This window comes from Seriola dumerili, unplaced genomic scaffold, assembly GCF_002260705.1.
Source record: "Seriola dumerili isolate Sdu_G_001 unplaced genomic scaffold, Sdu_1.0 BDQW01000052.1, whole genome shotgun sequence".
Taxonomy (NCBI): Eukaryota; Metazoa; Chordata; class Actinopteri; order Carangiformes; family Carangidae; genus Seriola; species Seriola dumerili.
Window position 1 is genome coordinate 2,054,978 of NW_019174307.1, and position 17,522 is coordinate 2,072,499.

At 44.1% G+C, this 17,522-nt stretch overlaps 1 protein-coding gene across 1 annotated transcript; it reads left to right on the forward strand.

Moving 5' to 3' along the window:
* The first annotated feature begins 2,041 nt into the window (after positions 1-2,041).
* LOC111218386 (insulin-like growth factor-binding protein 5) lies at positions 2,042-14,128 on the forward strand. Its single transcript, XM_022740665.1, has 4 exons — positions 2,042-2,727; positions 11,954-12,168; positions 12,387-12,506; positions 13,401-14,128. Exons 1-4 carry the CDS (start codon positions 2,394-2,396, stop codon positions 13,533-13,535), a joined length of 804 nt encoding a protein of 267 aa, XP_022596386.1. The 5' UTR covers positions 2,042-2,393; the 3' UTR covers positions 13,536-14,128.
* Positions 14,129-17,522: the final 3,394 nt, after the last annotated feature.

Genomic DNA, 17,522 nt, shown 5'->3' on the forward strand with positions numbered 1-17,522 from the left:
GATGTTTACGGTTGAATGCAGAAGATGGGAAGTGATAGCACGGATGGAGGCATGTAAGGGAAACCAGAGGAAAAAGCCATGGAGGAAAAAAAAACAAAAAAAAAAACAGTCCAGATATGTAAACAGTGGTTATGGAAGCCTTCAACATCCCCTGTAAACCGCGTTTTAAACAATCATGGCTGAACTGAAATAAAGGAAACACTAAACATGTGCCATACTAATGTTGTGGTGAATCACATTTTTGAGAGCGATTCCAAAGGAAATTAGAAATGCCCATGTGAAGTTGATTTCATATAAGTGAGATTATGTAATTATACAGTCACTGATTCCATGGGGAACATTTCATTTTCAGTATGAAATAAATACTTCAGCGGCTCTATTTTTAGCTTCATGCGCACCAATCCAGCAGCTGCATGTACTCTGTGAGTCTACTGTACAGAGTCGAGTACATTATTAGGGCCATGGTTTGCAGTTATGTGTCATTAATGTGGTCATTTCTCTGATTTCTAAGCTACATGCAGAGGACAGGAGGATGAGCTCCTCCACAGAGTTTATCATTGTTAACAGCGCCTTCTAGTGGTCAACTGCTAAACTGGCGTCACTTCTCTGTGGATCCTCAGTTTAAAAAGAAAAAAAAAAAAAAAGCCACGTTTGGGAAATTACTTTTATCAATGTGAGAGTGGATGTAGTGAGGACAAACGGATACAGCTTCCTGAATGTTACTGCAGGACGGGGGTGGGGGGCGGGGGGTGGTCAGCTTTTAAACCTGCAGAGATGGAAAGAGCAGCCCTCACTGAGACTGGTTCAGGCTGCGTATATGTGGTGCAAGAGAAAGAAAAGCACACGCTGAAGCAATCAGGCATTATTCTGCGTGCAGGCTATAAAATCATAGAGCCCAGTTGCACTTAAGTTGTCAGGCTGTTGCCTCAAATCTCAGAGTTCGTGACACCCCCCCTTTTTTTTTCTCTTTTCTTCTCTGCACATGACTTTCTCTTTTTCCTCTTGTATATATATATATGTGTGTGTGTGTCTGTGTGTGCGTGTGTGTGTGTGTCAAACAGAGAGGGAGAGAAAAGGGGGCGTGTAGGTTGGTTCCCCTCCTGGCTACATTTGCAACATAAATGGTGTCCAATGGAAGCAACAGGTGCATGCTCTAAAGGTGACTTATCAGTGCCAGTGTCATCTGCACAGCCCCAGTCAGTGTTTCAGTGAGGTGCTGGTCATTCCTCTGACAGACTCTTCGTTTTTCTTGTCTGTTCCGACCATGAATGCAAAGCAGCACAGCTCCGCTCTGCTCCCCCTTACTAAACTGAGGATATTCCATTGAAACCCGTGAGAATGAGGCACTTATGACTCAAGTATAGGGGGGTTACCGATGATTAATCTTTTATGGCCAGGGAAGAATCATGATGTAAGAAAATGATTTTTCCTTCCGAATAAAAAAAGTTTTTTTTTTTTTTTTCAAAAGAAAAGACGGTTTTCAAATCTAGCAATCTGTAATTCAAACTCCATTATTTTCAGTTAAATTTGGCACAGTGATCTTGAATTATTTGCCATTTGTAAATCTATTCTTTATAAGGTTGTTTATATCGGTCTCCAGGGGAATTATCTCAGTCATTGTATAAAAACAAAATAAAAAAAATAAGCTTGTTTGACACTAAAGTGAGATTTTATGGCTCAATATGAGTGTGGATGACTTGTTGATTATGACATATTTTGCACTTAGAAAGAAAATTTACAGCTACAAGCCTCCAGCCAGTCAAAACCTGCTGAAATGTTTTGATGAGGTTTTTGCGTTTTGCCTCTTGTACCTCGGCATCAGTTCAGCATTCAGGGTGAAAGAGCGATCCTCGTCCTGCTGCTGCTGCTGCTGCCGCTGCTGCTGCTGAAAAAAAAAAAAAAAATGTTTGGCCGCCTGCCAAGCCGTGGAACAAGTGCGCCTCCCTTCCCTGCTGTTTAGCGTATTCATAGTTAGGGGTTTGGGCTCGGCTGTTTTTAAAAAGGCAAGGCAGCTCTCAAGTTGATCAGTCTGCTCAGGAAACCTCTGGTGGAGAAAGTATTGGAGTCCAAGCTGAAGGGGGAGAGAAGTTGAGATTTTGTGCAAAGAATTGCTTTGCTCATGCAGAGGACAGTACCTCGGGAAAAATATAGCACACATATTTGAAACTTGTCATTTGAACTCTTTTTGCACGGTGCACAGCTCCAAGCCTGTAATTAATGTTTTGGGGTTTTTTTTTTTCTAAATAGATAGCAACACTCTTGGATAAAGACTCTTGGCTTTAGCTGTAAAAATCGGATTATCTGACTGAGGCATTGTGTTCATTAGACCAGTCTACTTTTTCCCCTCCTCTTCGCATTTGAGGTTTATGCTATAACTGAAGAGAAGACCAACAATGATTCTGAGTTTTTGCCTCTTGGTGACATTTATCTTGGGGCTGTCCGGGTGCTTGGGCTCATACGTGCCGTGCGAGCCTTGTGACCAGAAGGCGCTGTCCATGTGCCCTCCGGTCCCGGTCGGCTGCCAGCTGGTCAAGGAGCCGGGCTGCGGCTGCTGCCTAACGTGCGCCCTGTCTGAGGGGCAGGCGTGCGGCGTTTACACCGGGACGTGCACCCAGGGCCTCCGCTGCCTGCCGAGGAGCGGGGAGGAGAAGCCCCTGCACGCCCTTCTCCACGGCAGGGGAGTGTGCACCAACGAGAAAGGATACAAACCTGCTCACCCGCCCATAGGTAAGACCCGCACCGGCTGGCTGGCTGAATGAATGCATGCCGGGAACCAGCCTTTTTTAAAATCAGTAGAGTTCTTGAAAAGTCTCCTGTAGCGCAGGACAGTCTCCCCTCTCCTCTGTGGATCTGTGTTTAATAACATCTCGTCCCATGCGGGAATCCACTGTGTGCTGTTGTGCGTGTGGTATCGCAATGTCTAGTGGCTACAACAGGGAATCTTTCACGACAGATCCAACAGCTTTCGGTCAGTTATATTTTGGTCTTTCTTTATTTTCCTCCCTTTTCTCCCACGCATAGGGACCCTGTGTGGTTCCCTTCCCTCACCCGAAGACCCGCTGTTGTGGCTCAGGAGTAGCCGGTACCGGTGCTCTCTGACAGACCGTTTGTTTGACAGATGGTTTGAGGTGCCATCTGATTAACTTTTATCCACTGCCTCGATTAAACTGGCTGCAGGAGCTTATTCCTGCTCTTCTCTCTCTTTGTGGAGACATAGCGAATGCACCTTGATGGCCGCAGGCTCAGCATCCAGCTGTACTGTCACCGTAGAGTTAGGCTGCGCGTAATGACTCTTTACAGTAAAAACACGGGGTGAACAAAAAGGAAGAAGAAAAAAAAAAAAAAAAACTGGTTGTGTGCCCGATGCCGGATAATCTGCTGCGGGCGGCTCGACGCTCCGCTGCGGAAAGCGCACATGGTGTGATCCCGGGCTGAGTAGAGCCTGTTAGCGGGACAGTGTCTGTCGAACTGCGGTTTAGCAAGACCTAAGAGAGGCTGACACGGATCCAGGCAGCTCCCTGTTTTTTTTTTGTTTTGTTTTTTTTTTTTAAATATATATATATATATATATTTACATTTCAATTACTAAACGCATTTCCTTGAAGAATTCTCTCCGTCTCTGCTGTTGATCTTGGCAAAAAAAAAATGTTCAAAAACTTTATTAAAAGGGTTCTGTGAGCCAAAGCAGCGCTTATTTATGTGAGGAATATTGAGAGGGAAAATGAGGAAACCCCTAAAGTGGAGCTTATTCTGCAAATTGCCGCCTTTAATATTCAGCACTTTAACAAGTGTCTGTCAAACGACGCGATTTTCCATCCTCACGCCGGAGCGCACTCAAGTCTCATGTCTTTCATTCCCAATATCACTCGCACCTAACCACTCGAGATGTGGAGAGCGATCCAGGCTGGAGGGGAAACGCGTGGGGAACAGAGCGACCACATGAGGTGCACAAACTTTGGGTTCTTGTTGAAGCAGAATTCAGATAGATTTAGGTCTTCGGGCTGTACCCCTAGGGTGGTGTTTAGAGTCGGATTACCACTAAATCTGTAGCCTGTGCGTGAGAGAGAGACGCAGAGAGAGAGAGAGAGAGAGAGAGAAAAGAGACAGAAAGAGAGGCAGAGAGACAGACAGTCTGACAGACAGAGAGCCAGAGCCAATAGCCTTGAATGATTAAAGACATTTCTTGGTGCAGCAGAGAGGTCCACTGTCACTCAGAGTTTTAGCAGCTTGTCAACAACTAGATAAGTAGGTGGTAACCACAAAGGTTTTGGCCACATGCCTCATTCTATAAAATAGGCTACCACTGGGCTCATTTTGGCTGTTGACAGAATCATTAGGGTGTTTGCAGCCAGCGAGCTGCAGCCTCACCTCTCCTCTTAATGACATTAGAGCAGAATGTGGTGTGGAGTCTGAAAATACACAGTAAACCACGTTTTGCAAAGCATTGACCGCTGAGTCCATGTAAAGGTAGGCTGTGTGTTTGTGTATGTGTTTCAAGTGTGTGTGTGTTTCAAGTTTGTGTGTGTGTGTGTGTGTGTTTCAAGTGTGTGTGTGTGTGTGTGTTTACTTTCACGTGTACTTGGGTGGGGTTGTGTGGGTGTCTGGGTGTGCATTGTTGTGAGTGATGACACCTCCGGCAGTTTTGTCTCACTCTGGCTTTGCGCGCGCGCGCGTGCACACACACACACACACACAGGCGCGCGCACACACACACACACACACACACACACACACACACACACGGAACCTAACTTCTTTGTTGGCCCACAGAGGTAATCAGAGCATCTTTTCCTGCCTCTGGCGCTGCATTCATTGCATTGGCGCTCAGTCACAACGCAGTGATTCAGCAGAATGCCTCCGGCTCTCTCTTTCCTCTGAAGGGCCTTCTGTCAAACAGCTCCGCCGATGGGAACTGTTGAGGTGAGCTTCTGGTTTCCTGTGGTGTGGGGTTGCAGCTGTCTGTGTGCTGTACCAGCTGAGCAAGGCAAACACAGGGAGGAGGAGGAGGAGCTCAAGTGTCCGCCACACTCAGGAGGCCATGAGAGGTGCAGCCTACTAAATATTGACTGGGGCAGCTAAACAATGGGAGAGAGGAATCTTTGCTATCCTACAGCCCCCCACCCCCCACCCCCCCACCCCCCCCATCCTCCCTCCCTCATGTAAGAAAAAGAATCCTGGACCATCACTCTCTGCGTCTGGGTTCAAGTCCCAGCAGTGCATTAATTCATGTTTTGCTTGCACTGTGATCCCAGGAGTTGCATGGATTGTAAAGCACAGGAGGTGGTATATGTGCTGTTGGGGGGGGGGGGGGGCGGCACTTAGATTTTTGTCAACCCCCCCCACCCCCCCCAATCCTATGAGTGAATCAGATCCCGGAAAGCTTGCCAACAGATATGACTTCATGGCAGCAGGCCCCCTCGTCCTTCAAGCTCCTGAAAGGGGCCTTATGTTTGAACAGATTGCTCTGTGCCAAGAAACAAAAGATGATTAGGGAGTGGCTCCAAATCCAGAATACTCCACACAGACACGGACGAGAAACGCTATGCCCCTTATTAGCATAGCAACAGGAAACCTGCTCCTGTAATGCTTTACATTTGTCTTGGCTCTTCAGATGCAGCTCTAACCTGTTGCCAGAAAGTTATTTCAGTGGGTTTTCCTCATGTCACATGTATTTGTCATCAATATTTACAGTCAAGCAACTGCAGGCGGACTGATGCTTAATGTTTGCCAGAGAACTTCATGTATTTATGTATGTACATACGCTAACAGTGTTACCTTCACGTTTCTAAGCAGCGTACAAAATCACTTGTCATCACATACTTTTAGAAAGCACTTCAATTCTGAGAATCACCATCTGCTTTTCCCATGTCCACATCATCACTGACACAGCTGGTTATTGGGTCGTAGCTGAGGAACTGAAGCGAGCGGTAAAAAAAAAAAAAAAAACGCTGATTCCTCTTCTTCTTCTTCTTCCTCTCTCTGACCATACGCAATACACACTTAAGAGAGCACGGTGGCTGGTTGTCATTAGTCCATCTGCTGTGGACGTTGCGTGCTCATACAGACATGCCACATTGGATATAGCTCTGGTCACGTGTGGTCCCAGCTGCCTGACAGCTTCATGATGGGCTCATGTGAAAGGAAAGACTGCATGTGGCTTTCCATCCGTCTCACCTTGAACATCTGAGACAGCGCAGTGAAAGCTTAGCATGCTGCAACTGATCTGTTGCAGGTGCTAGGGAGAATTATTGGAAAGGTCATTTTGTCACGATATCACAGGAGGACTTCAAGTAAAAAAAAAAAAAAAAAAAAAAAAAGCACGTAATTTATGGAATATGTGATGCCAGGAAACAGGTAGAGAAGCTGTTTCTTAGATACGACACTGAGACTGTTGATGTAGAGCTGGTTTTGTCTGTTTTTTTTTTTTTTTTTTTTTTTTTTAAAGTCACAGGGACAAGTCTAGGCCTTTTGGACCTATCCCTGGCAAGCCACTAACCTCTTTGGCACACTTGTCTGATTTCCCCCTGTAAAACTTTAGAGAGATATTCGTGCTGCTTATTGGTCACTGACACCTATCCTGCTGCTGGTGGCGGCAGCAGCTGTGAAAGAAATCAACACTCACTGTCGTTCTCCCTGCGCTGCAGGCATGCGATTCAAAATAGGCAGGGACGGCCACATGCTGGGCTTTAGAATGATGTCACGTGTTTAGACGTGACCTGTCCGCTGTGATCTCACCCACTGACACCTGGTCGCACGCCAGCATGGTGCGAGGAAGGACCAGAATCATCGCTTTGTCTCCACTGAGTCGGACGGAGTTTCTGAAAAGTCCAGTCGCTGGCAGGACAAAAAAGAAAGAAAGAAAGAAAAAAAAAACAAAAAAAAAAACAGTCCTCTTAAGTTTCTGAGGAGTTGAAAAACAATGGAGGCTCCGGTGACTCCTCTGAAACACTGAATGTGAGACAGGTGAACCTTTTGTTGTAGCCAGTCCCAGCTAGTAAGCTCATCCTTTGCATTGAATAGCGCTTCCTCGTAAATGCGTCATGATTATTGAAATTGTTGGTATTGTTTTGATCACCTAGAAGCACTTTTCAAGATAAAAGAATAACACCATCCCTCTGTCCAATCCCACAAAACAACGTGTTGAACGCAAATTAGTCTTGAAGCTACTTTTACACCCACTGTGATGTTTCTTTCTATGCTGCCTTGTACAGTGCCGCTCCGCTCTCGCCAAAATAGCTGCCTCTGCCGCTGGGGAGTCAGAACATCGTCACACCCAGCAATTGTGTTGTGGCGACCGTGACCCAAAAAAAGAGGTTGCGTCCGTCCGTGCGGCTTGTTGCAAACCCAAACTCAGATGTGGGAAGAGACCTCAGACCAAAATTAGGAATGTACGGTAGAAGCGCCGTGCGCCTCGCTCTGATAATGTGCTTTTCACATGTCCGCCTGCAACGCGGACCGAGCGTTTATTTACACTGTGGGAGCTGTAAACAGGTCAGAAAGTTTGCTTACCTATAGGAGCATTTCCCACTTGGAAGGATTGTGCATCCTCTCATAAGTCCCTGTTTTGTGATTTATAATCCTTGAATTGTTCTTGTTGCTATTTATACCCTACATTCAGAAAAGCAGGAAACTTTTTGATTGCAATGAACATATTCTGTGTGCACAATACCATGGGAAGAGTTATTTCCTGCATATTCAGTGGCTGATTGAGTGCGTGCACAACAGAAATTCCTCTGAAACAACAGGACATAAGGCTCAAAACATAATTCCCTTACTCCTGTGGTCAAACAAATGTGCAATCACGGACAGACCATTTGATAAAAGTTTGTGCGCTTCTGTCAAGTCGTGCAGAGGATGTAACTCACTGGCTGTAAATCACCTTATGAAGGTCCTACCTGCCAACCAGACTTTTATTTTAGTCGAATCGTGCTTCGCTCCCACGATACTAACTTTGTCACTTCATCTGCAAATTCTTTCTAGTGGTGGTAACTTTGCTACAGTTTTGAAAAAAGCCTGTCTGACCCATTTCTCTTGGTCATCCGGACCATCAAGTTTTGTGGCGCTGCACACACACACACACACACATACCCTCAGGGACTAACACAACTCCACTGGGTAGTTCACACCTCCCTTTCTGCTCTAGAAACTACAGGGTTATCAGGCCATGGCCTTCTTTCAAATATTAAGTAGCTGAGGCAGTCTGAGGCTGAGGGATAGCTTACTAACGTTGTGCTTTATATGACACAGGGCCCTCAGGCTCATTTTATCCCCACAATTATCTTGTCATACCCCCTGTTGAGATTAAACAGCACCGCTATTCACCACTCTCTTACTTCTTGTAAAGATGTAATTTCAGATGCTGCACAGAGACTGACTTAATCAAAGGCAGGATGAAACAAACGTGGTGTAATGCTGGGAAATCCAATGAAAGGTGGGAGAATCTATTGTCCAGTCTTTGTTTTTTTTTTTTTATCTAAATGGTATTATTATAGTCTTAAAGATCAGGTGGAGAGAAAAATCCAAAGACGGGGTGTCTTATCTTTCATGCTTGGACTACAGCCTGTAAGAAACTTGGGATATTCATGAAGCATAATTGTGTGCAGATGTTAATTTTTAAACAGAGAAGTATCAGGTGCACCTCCTTTGGCTTCTCCGCTCCTCTCGTCCTAATGAAATCTTTAGCTGGAGCAAGGGGTGGGGGGTGGGGGTTGGGGGGGGGATAGCACGCACAGCTTTGGGCTCAGCTGAATGGAAGAGCCGCACATGACTTGGCTCACTTGGCTCCGGTCCAGCATCTTGGCTGAGTTTCAGGAGTTAAACACAGACCCCTCTAAGCCTCCTTTACAAGCTGGGTACCCTGAGCATGGAAAAACTGAGTTTTTGTGGCTGCAGTGAAGAGCCCACTTCAGAAGAGATGAATTTAGTGATTTTTTTTTTTTTTTTTCGAGTGGAGGAGAAAAGAAGTCAGACACCATTGTCTTTTACAAAAGCTATATGAATTTTTAAAAGCCCACATTTCTGACATTGTTTTCTAAGGACACTTCTTCTCAAAGTGACTGACTCGTGTGAGGTGGGCGTAATTGACGTGCCATGGCTCAGACCTTCCTTAGTCTGACCATTTATATGCCCAAATGAGGTTACACATGAAACAAGAATGCATGTTAAAAAAACACAGTCTGTTTTTTGTTTTTTTTTGTTTGTTTTTTTTTTTTTTGTTTTTTTTTTCTACCGGATATTTCACTGCCAAATATGTGGCATTTTAATCAAGTGCCCTGAGAAATTATTGGGCTGTACAGCAGAAATAAAGAGTTTTTCCACAGTGGTCGCATGCATGGTGTACATAGGAATGCTTGTTTGACGTATTTATTTATAGCAAGTAATAGCCTCGTAGTCTGAGTGGGGAGACACAAGGACATATCTAAACACAAACCAAGGCCTGCCAAGTCATGAGTTGTGAGATTAATTTCAAAGAGATGGCAGTGCAGCACAGAAGCCAAAGACCCAATTCTGGTAATCACCCCCCCCCACCCCTCCCATCTCCCTCCTCCCCTTCCAGAAACTCCAGACGCTCATGCTGTGTCAGGTTCTTTGAACATCAGTTTCTCGGAGCTCGTTGTCCTTGTTACGTCTCAGTGCCTTTTCTCCACAGTGGCTGTGCGCTAACGGGCCCAGTCAGCAGAGTTACGGCAACTTGTTAAATCACATTTTCCGACGTATTCTCTATACAAGCACACGAGTATGGAGGTTGATTTGTCTTTCAGCAGCAGTTGGCCTATAGTCCGCAGCCAACATTCCTCTCTGGTTCAGTGCGTCTGGCCCTGTGCACCACGGCGGGTTTCCTTGTCAGATAAATATAACCAGGGTCATCCACTGGCACCATCGCTTCAGCCAGTTGGGGCCTGGCAAAGTCCCCACAATAACTCTGTACTTATGGTACAGCTAAGCCAAGGTGGGGGGTGGGGGGGCAGAGTGGCTTCTTTCTGTGGCCTCAGAGAACCTCTGGCTGGGGGTTCAGGCTTAAGAGGCTGAGCCCCCAAAGATAGGAGAGGGGGGTGGGGGCAAGGTTAAGGATAAAGGACCTCAACCTGTGAATATCCTATCAACAGGGACTTTCAGATCTCTGAGACTATAGTGCCCCCTGGGGGAGCTGAAATCACGTCTTAAGTAACTGCATAAAATGTGACAGAAATGTACAAGCATTTATACGAGTCCACAGAGCAACTGGATTTTCCTCAGCTTGACATTTGAATCAGCTTAATGTGGGACACGTCGCCATAAAGTTACTACACTCAGAGGTCTCAGTCCCTGTTGCAGTTTCGCAGCCCAGATAATGTGTTAGCAGATTTTCCAGGCACAGTGCTGGGGCGACCGTGCGACGTGTGATGCAGTTTTCCCAAGTCGGAGAGCTCTGGACGCTCACAAACATGAGCTGATCTGTATCTGTGTATCTGTGTTTATGTCTCACTGATATGCTAAAGATATCAGATTACTGGGCAAAGATCTGGTGTCTTTCATGTTCTCACGGATTTAGGTCAGCATCGCTTCTCAATAACTGTGATAAGTAACTAATTATAAGTGGAGGCTGTAGGGGGTGGGACAGTGTTGGTGGGTGAGTTTAGTTACAGTTGTATTGTAGCTGAAGGAGTTCATCAGCTGTTGATCTTAGCTCCAGCCTCCCCTCCTCTGTAAACAAATGTTAAGCAACATTTGGTGGCACAAACCCCGGGAAAGCACCTGGTGTTGTATTTATGTGGGAGGCTGCTGAATCTCACTGTATGCAGAGAGGAAATGAGCATATAATAGTGAGCATTGCAATAATGATATAAAATTTCTACCTTTTGACTTTTTTCTTTCAGTGATATTTTTATTGGTTCATCTTGACGCTTGATTGTGGCTCTATAATGACCGGTTTTAGATGTTGTGGAGATGTTTTACATTCCTGAATTCTACATTCTGGTTCAAATAAAAGTTTAAGACCAGTTTCATATGAAATAACCCTGGAGATGAAATAAACAAACACACGTAATTTGAAAAGTGGTGCAACAAGAAACAACTTGCTATGAGCTGAGATGATGACATTTCTCTCTGACTACACGAGTCAGTATTTCAATATTAACAGTGGATCAAGGGATTATGAGCAATATAAAAAACGGTGGGACTTTCAAAAACCTTGCGGTTCCTTTCAGCTCTGCGCAGCGTTTAAGAGTCTTTCAGTTCCTTGTTTTGGTTTTACAGCCTGCAGACTTCATTGTTTTGCTTGAGTCACACATCTTTCTTAAGTGTTGTTTTCCAGCTAATGCTCTGATAAATACAGCATGTTGTTGACTACACCAGAACCGAGGGTCACACAGGAGAAGAAACTAGCTACTGAAGATAAGGGATCATTGAGAGCCAGTTGATGGAGCAGCTACAGAGCTAGAAAGATAGTGAACATTTGACTTACAGTAAATTACATAACAGAACTCTAAAGGAATGCTAATGACTGCTGGATGTGTAAAGACACAATATTTTGCTAACATGTTGACCGTAACAACTTCTATGGTGATAAAATACCAATGTTGGCTTTATTCATTTACATTTCTCTTCATTTTGAGCAGCGTGCAAGTTCAACACACCCAGCCTGGTTTTAGCAAATGGCATATGAATAACACGCCAGCTTCCTTAAGTCATTCTGTTCTGTTATCACTGTGTCATTTCATGCCACATCATTTCTCTGTTGACTCTTCACTCCCTAACATTCCAACAAACCCTAACCAGAATGATGTCAAATGAACTGAAAATATGTAGACATGACACACGACATGTCTCTGAAAGGTGGGGTGCTGTTTAAATGCAATCCCATGACATCACGTAGACCCGCCAGCCGTACACAACAGTACATTAATCCACGGCTTCGTCTTTGTTACAGGTTTAAAAATGTGACATTAACTGACCCGTCTTCCATTGATTGCAGATCGTGAGTCTCGAGAACACGAGGACACCATGACCACAGAGATTACAGAGGAGCTGCAGCCAGCCAAAGTGCCGCTCCTTCCTAAAGACATTGTGAACAGTAAAAAAGTCCATGCGCTGCGCAAGGAGCAAAAGAGGAAGCTGGGCAAGCAGCGCTCCATGGGCTCCCCCATGGACTACTCCCCCCTGCCCATCGACAAGCATGAGCCTGAATTTGTAAGTATTCAGTGTTAGTTTGATCCTGTGTCATGTTTTAAAGGCAACATGTGTAGAGTCGGGACATTTCTGACACTGCGACAGACAGCTGCTCCCTTGTAACCACTTCCTACATAGTTACATGTTAATACATGTTTAACTTGGGTTTAATTGGAGGGGAGAATTGCCTCGAATGACTGTGCTGCTTGATTGTAACCCTGTGCTGCCTCACTCCAAAGGGTCCATGCAGAAGAAAACTGGATGGGATCATTCAGGGGATGAAGGACACTTCTCGTGTAATGGCTCTGTCTTTGTACCTCCCCAACTGCGACAGAAAAGGATTCTTCAAGCGCAAGCAGGTGAGTTTGCCTCTGAAAGGTCTTTGCACTTCAATTTTGCATTAAAGGTCCTATATTGTATAAAAGTAGATGTCCATGTGTTGTTTGATCATAAAGCAGGTCTAGGTTCTATATTAATACTGTGAAAGTATCAAAGCGCTCAGTCCACAGAGAAATGCACACAGCCTGTATTCAGACACTGAGCCTTAAAACCAGCCGTCAGGACTTCTGGAACTTTGTGATGTCACAACAAAGCAGTCACCGCTCTCAGTCACACCCCAAACCCCGCCCACCTGGACCCCCCTTCCAACCTTTGGTTTCTCTGAGTGTTTACCTGAAATCTGCTATATTTTTATTAGATCACTCAGAAAACAGTCAGCCAATCAGAAGAGAGGCTCAGAGCCTCCTCTCTTCTGATTTGCTCACAGACCTGATGTTACTAGAGCTCCAGAGAGAAGCCTGAGAGAGGAGATGTAAAACTACATTGAGATGGTTTTTGGTTCTTAAAACCACAAATATATCTTCTGATGGATCAACACTTCAAATAAAACACAAGAGGAAAATATGGAGCTTTAAAATGTCAGAGAGCCTTCCAAAGTACATTGCATGCACTGTACTTTTAAGGCCTTTAAGGTCTTTAAAACAGCAAAATATTTTCAGTAAAATCAGTTAAAATCAATGGAATTAGTGGATTCACTTGCTGCGATTAAGTAAATCCTCAAGAATCTGTTGGCAACCAAGCTAACAGGTGAAAAAATAACCTTACAAGTTCACAGACTAGCCCTTCCAGTAGTCACTATGTTTCAAGGCTACTAGTCTATTTCGCAAAGGACTTCATGGTGTGACTTTCTGTGGTGAACAGGCCCTCACCCTCACCTTTTTTTATAACCCGTCTACCTGTCTTCTGGTCCACAGTGTAAACCATCTCGCGGCCGCAAACGAGGCATCTGCTGGTGCGTGGACAAGTATGGCGTCCAGCTCCCCGGCACAGACTACAGCGGAGGGGACATTCAGTGTAAAGACCTGGAGAGTGGCAACAACAATGAGTGAAAAGGGGAAGACCACCCTCGAACCCCTACCACCAACCCCCACCCCCTAACCACCACGTGACCCAGGGCCCACGCCTCCTCTCTGAATCACACCTGTATGCTCCGCCCTCCGTTCACTTCAAGATTTTTGTTTTGTTTTTTTTTTTTGTTTTGTTTTTTCAAATTGAACAAAAAAGGAAGAAAAAAATAATCCAAACGAAAGAACAGGCTGAACAAAAGACACCTGTAATTTTTTTCTTTTCTTTTCTGTTGTTGACCAAGCACTCGTCGTCGAATGAGGGGGAAAAGTCCCAGAAGATTTAAATAGAGCCCTTGACTTATTGCTCATGGGACCCCTTGTATGAGCCGGGTCCCCTGATTGCAGATCCATGAAAATATATGCACACAATGGATATATTTTTGTAGAAGCTGGGGGTTTCAATACAACACTTTGTATGATGTAACATTAACACGAAATCATTTTGAAGAAAAAGAAAAAAAAAAGCATCAGGCACATTGATTGAAAACAGATCAGTTTTTAGGCTGTGGAACATGATGCTACTGTGGAACTGATGATTGGCTGTTGAGTATTTTTTTTTTGTTTGTTTTTTTGTATGTTTTCCAAAAAGAAAGAAAGAAAAGCAACAAGTGATAGAGATATGCTTTAACAGTTGACTCTATCTGGGTATGTGGTTCTGTCAGAGCACTTAATGAATAGGGGAACCTGCTTAGATATGTGTAACTTCACAAAGCGATGCATGCATGAATGTGCGTATGTATGTATACAGTGCGAGTGCGTGGTATGTATCAGCCTGTGTTGGTGTATGATGGAGTGAGCCTATTACAAAAAACAAAAAAAGAATGTTCTAATTTCTTTCTCTTTTGTTTTTTTTGTTTTTTTTTTGTTTTTTGTTTTTTTTGTTTTTTTTTGTCACAAGTATTGCTAGCGCTTGAAGTGGTCTTGGGGCTGGCCTTCTCTTTATTGTAAAGCACGTCTCGGGACAGACACGGAGCATTCGTAAAACAAAAGAGCGAGCAGATCGTCACAGATGAACCTACGTTAAGTGGCTCTTCGACAATGTAGCTAGCCTGATATGCCAACTGTGCCTATTTTGAACAGACAATGCCATGCAGGGCGACACAAAGCTTAGAGAGAGCGCTGACTCTACTGGTGAAATAAAGATTCTCCCGTTTCAGTGACGGGACTCGAGTTTGACTTCGACCTTTCGACGACGCGTTCGGCGCGTAAACCGAACTTGCCAGTCAAGGCCGGTCGCTTCTCTGATTCAGTTGTGTGAAGTGTAGTTTTGTATGGTTTTGTTTGTGCTGTTGTTCTTTGCCTTCAGTGAAGTAAAAAGACCACCCACTTTTGAGCCATGTTCCTTTATCAAGTGGTTTCCCCTCAGTACTGCTACTACAGTGTAACCATGGTGTATTACATTACTTTTAAATATAGTTATTGAATGTTGTTTTTCCTGTAGAGACAAAAAGTATGACAACAATGTAATTGTGCTTGGAAAAAAAAAAAAGATTTTTTAGCCTGTAAAGAATTTGAATAGGTCCTTGTAGCCTGACCCTGAGTCATTCGACTACTGGGCAGTCAAAGAAGCTAACCCCCTGCAGCCCTTCTGCGCACATGCCCCCATGCAAAGGTTATCTACCTACATCTAAGGGGAGCATGATGAAAATAAAAATGCTACAGGTTATAACAGGGTCATTTAAGTAGAGTTGTTCTCTCTCTGTGTGCAAGTCACAGTGCCTTCCTACATGCAAATACATTAAATAGTGACGTGAAAGTGACATGGATATCATACAGGGCAATTTGCTTTCTCACACTGCCCCCCCCCACCCCACTCCCCCACCCCCACCCCCAGGGCTGATACTTGATACAACAAATAGGTCTCGGTTTAGTTTTGATCAAGAGAAGAACAGTGAATGTGGTAGGTCCTGTAAATGGTGTCAGCGAACGCATTTGCAATCTGCCTGTACCTCGGGGCATATTCTGGACAAGAATGACGCTGTGTACCCGCAGTTGGTTCGACCTCCCTCTTTCTCTGACAACCGATAAGCTAGGATTCTTGCTTTTTTTTTTTCATGTGAATGCCAATGTATATGATTGCCAGAGAGGGGAAGCCAAAGGATGTTTGGAGGTAAATTAACCATTTCCTTTGCTGCAACAAAAGGGAAATGATATGTGCATCCTAAATGGTTTCCGGGTTGTGAATATATTATCAAGGCTCCTAAGCCCCTCTTCCAACACCAAATCCCAACTACCACTTTCGAAAAAAAAAAAAAAAGCAGCTTGCACTTATTTCAGTTACTCACTATTGATATTGACACACAACGACGTCCTAAGATGTGGTATCATGAAGTTAGTGGAACAAATAATAAAGAAAAAAAAAAAAAAAACAGCCACAAAAGCTAAATGTTGTGTTATCTTGTGCTTACCTTGTAAAGGTGGTGCTTTGAGGTAATATTTGTCGACAGGGGCTGTGCAGCCCATGCCTGGGACCTCCGATACAGAAACATCTTTTAGGGAAAAATAAATAGCTTGAAACGTGACACACAGCTAGAGATGTTCTCATGGCCTACTGCACAGAGAGAGGGGGAAAGAGACAGAGGAGAGAGGGAAGAGGAAGAGCGAGCGCCATGGGCAGTGGTCATAATCAGGGCCTAGCCACTTCCCCCAATACGGGGCCACCAACTGCATGACATTAGATACAGTTAGCAAGACAGTTATCAGGATTCAGAGTCATTGAAATCTGGGGAATGCAGTACTGCAACCAGGAGTGTCAAGGAGTGTTAAAATCTGAAATACTCTCTGAAATGTCTGATATCTGGGACCCTTTAATGTCTGGATCAATCAAGGGTTTGAATACTGAAATGTTCCAGGTTGAGGTTCAGGAGAAAGAAAAAAAAAGGTCTCCTCTTTCTTGCATCAGCAGCTTCCTGTCTCTCGCACCTGGTTGCGAGTAGTGACTTCCTCAGGTTTCTCCTCTCCTGCTTGGTTTAAAATCCATATTCACATGTCATACTTCAGTAGTACAGTAATTACAGTACAGCTTTTTTCTGAATACATAACACTTTTTGGTTGTAATGAGACAACACAATTGGTTTTTATAATTTGGTGTTCACTGGCTTGTGAAATAGACCCATCGGTGGCAGGAGGATAGTGGGAAATAAAATGGTCAGTATTTGGAACTACATAAGACAAATAAAAAATAAAAATAAAAAAAGACAAAAAATCTCAAATTATTAAAGTGAATATCACTGTGTAATATTTATTCAACTTGTAATTTATGTACTCTTTTAACCTTTGTCTTTTTTTTTGTTATGACAAAGCATTTATTTAAATAAAGTTATGTATTCATTTAAGCATCCTGGTGAGGTTTTCATTTCTACTGTTTTGTGGGTTTTTTTTTTTTTTTTAAGAGGAGTAAGTGGCCGCTAAATTGGCTTGAAATGTGCAGTTTGAAGTGGAATCATCCTGATAGTAAACACCGACTAATCTCCAAGGCACGAGCTGATAAACCTCTTAGACATAAGTCTGAGAGTCCCAGGGAAGCCCACAGGATCTCATGCAGAATGCAGGATGTGACTTTATAAAGCTTCGCCCGAGGGCAAGTCACCTGGTTTTCAACACCATAGTCAAAAAGATTGCACAGGAACAAGGAAGTCATTTAACATGAGTTTGAACTTCAAGGGGGGGGGGCATCTAGTGGAACCAGCTCTGACTGGGAAGAAGAGATTTGTAGCCTGGAGGAAGCTTCAACATGTTATGGAAAACCTACATTTATCACCACTTCAAGGCAGAATGGACTCCCCTGAGACACACCCATTAACATGCAGCTAAACACAAGTGCATACACAGACACAAGGTGTGGACAGAATATGATAAACTCAACTGAATTAGCTGTAAGTCAAAGGTGAACACACAACGGGACCACCTGGTTAAATAAAGGTTAAAAATCGCTGGCAATGATACCAGCTTTTGATTAGCTATTTGCTC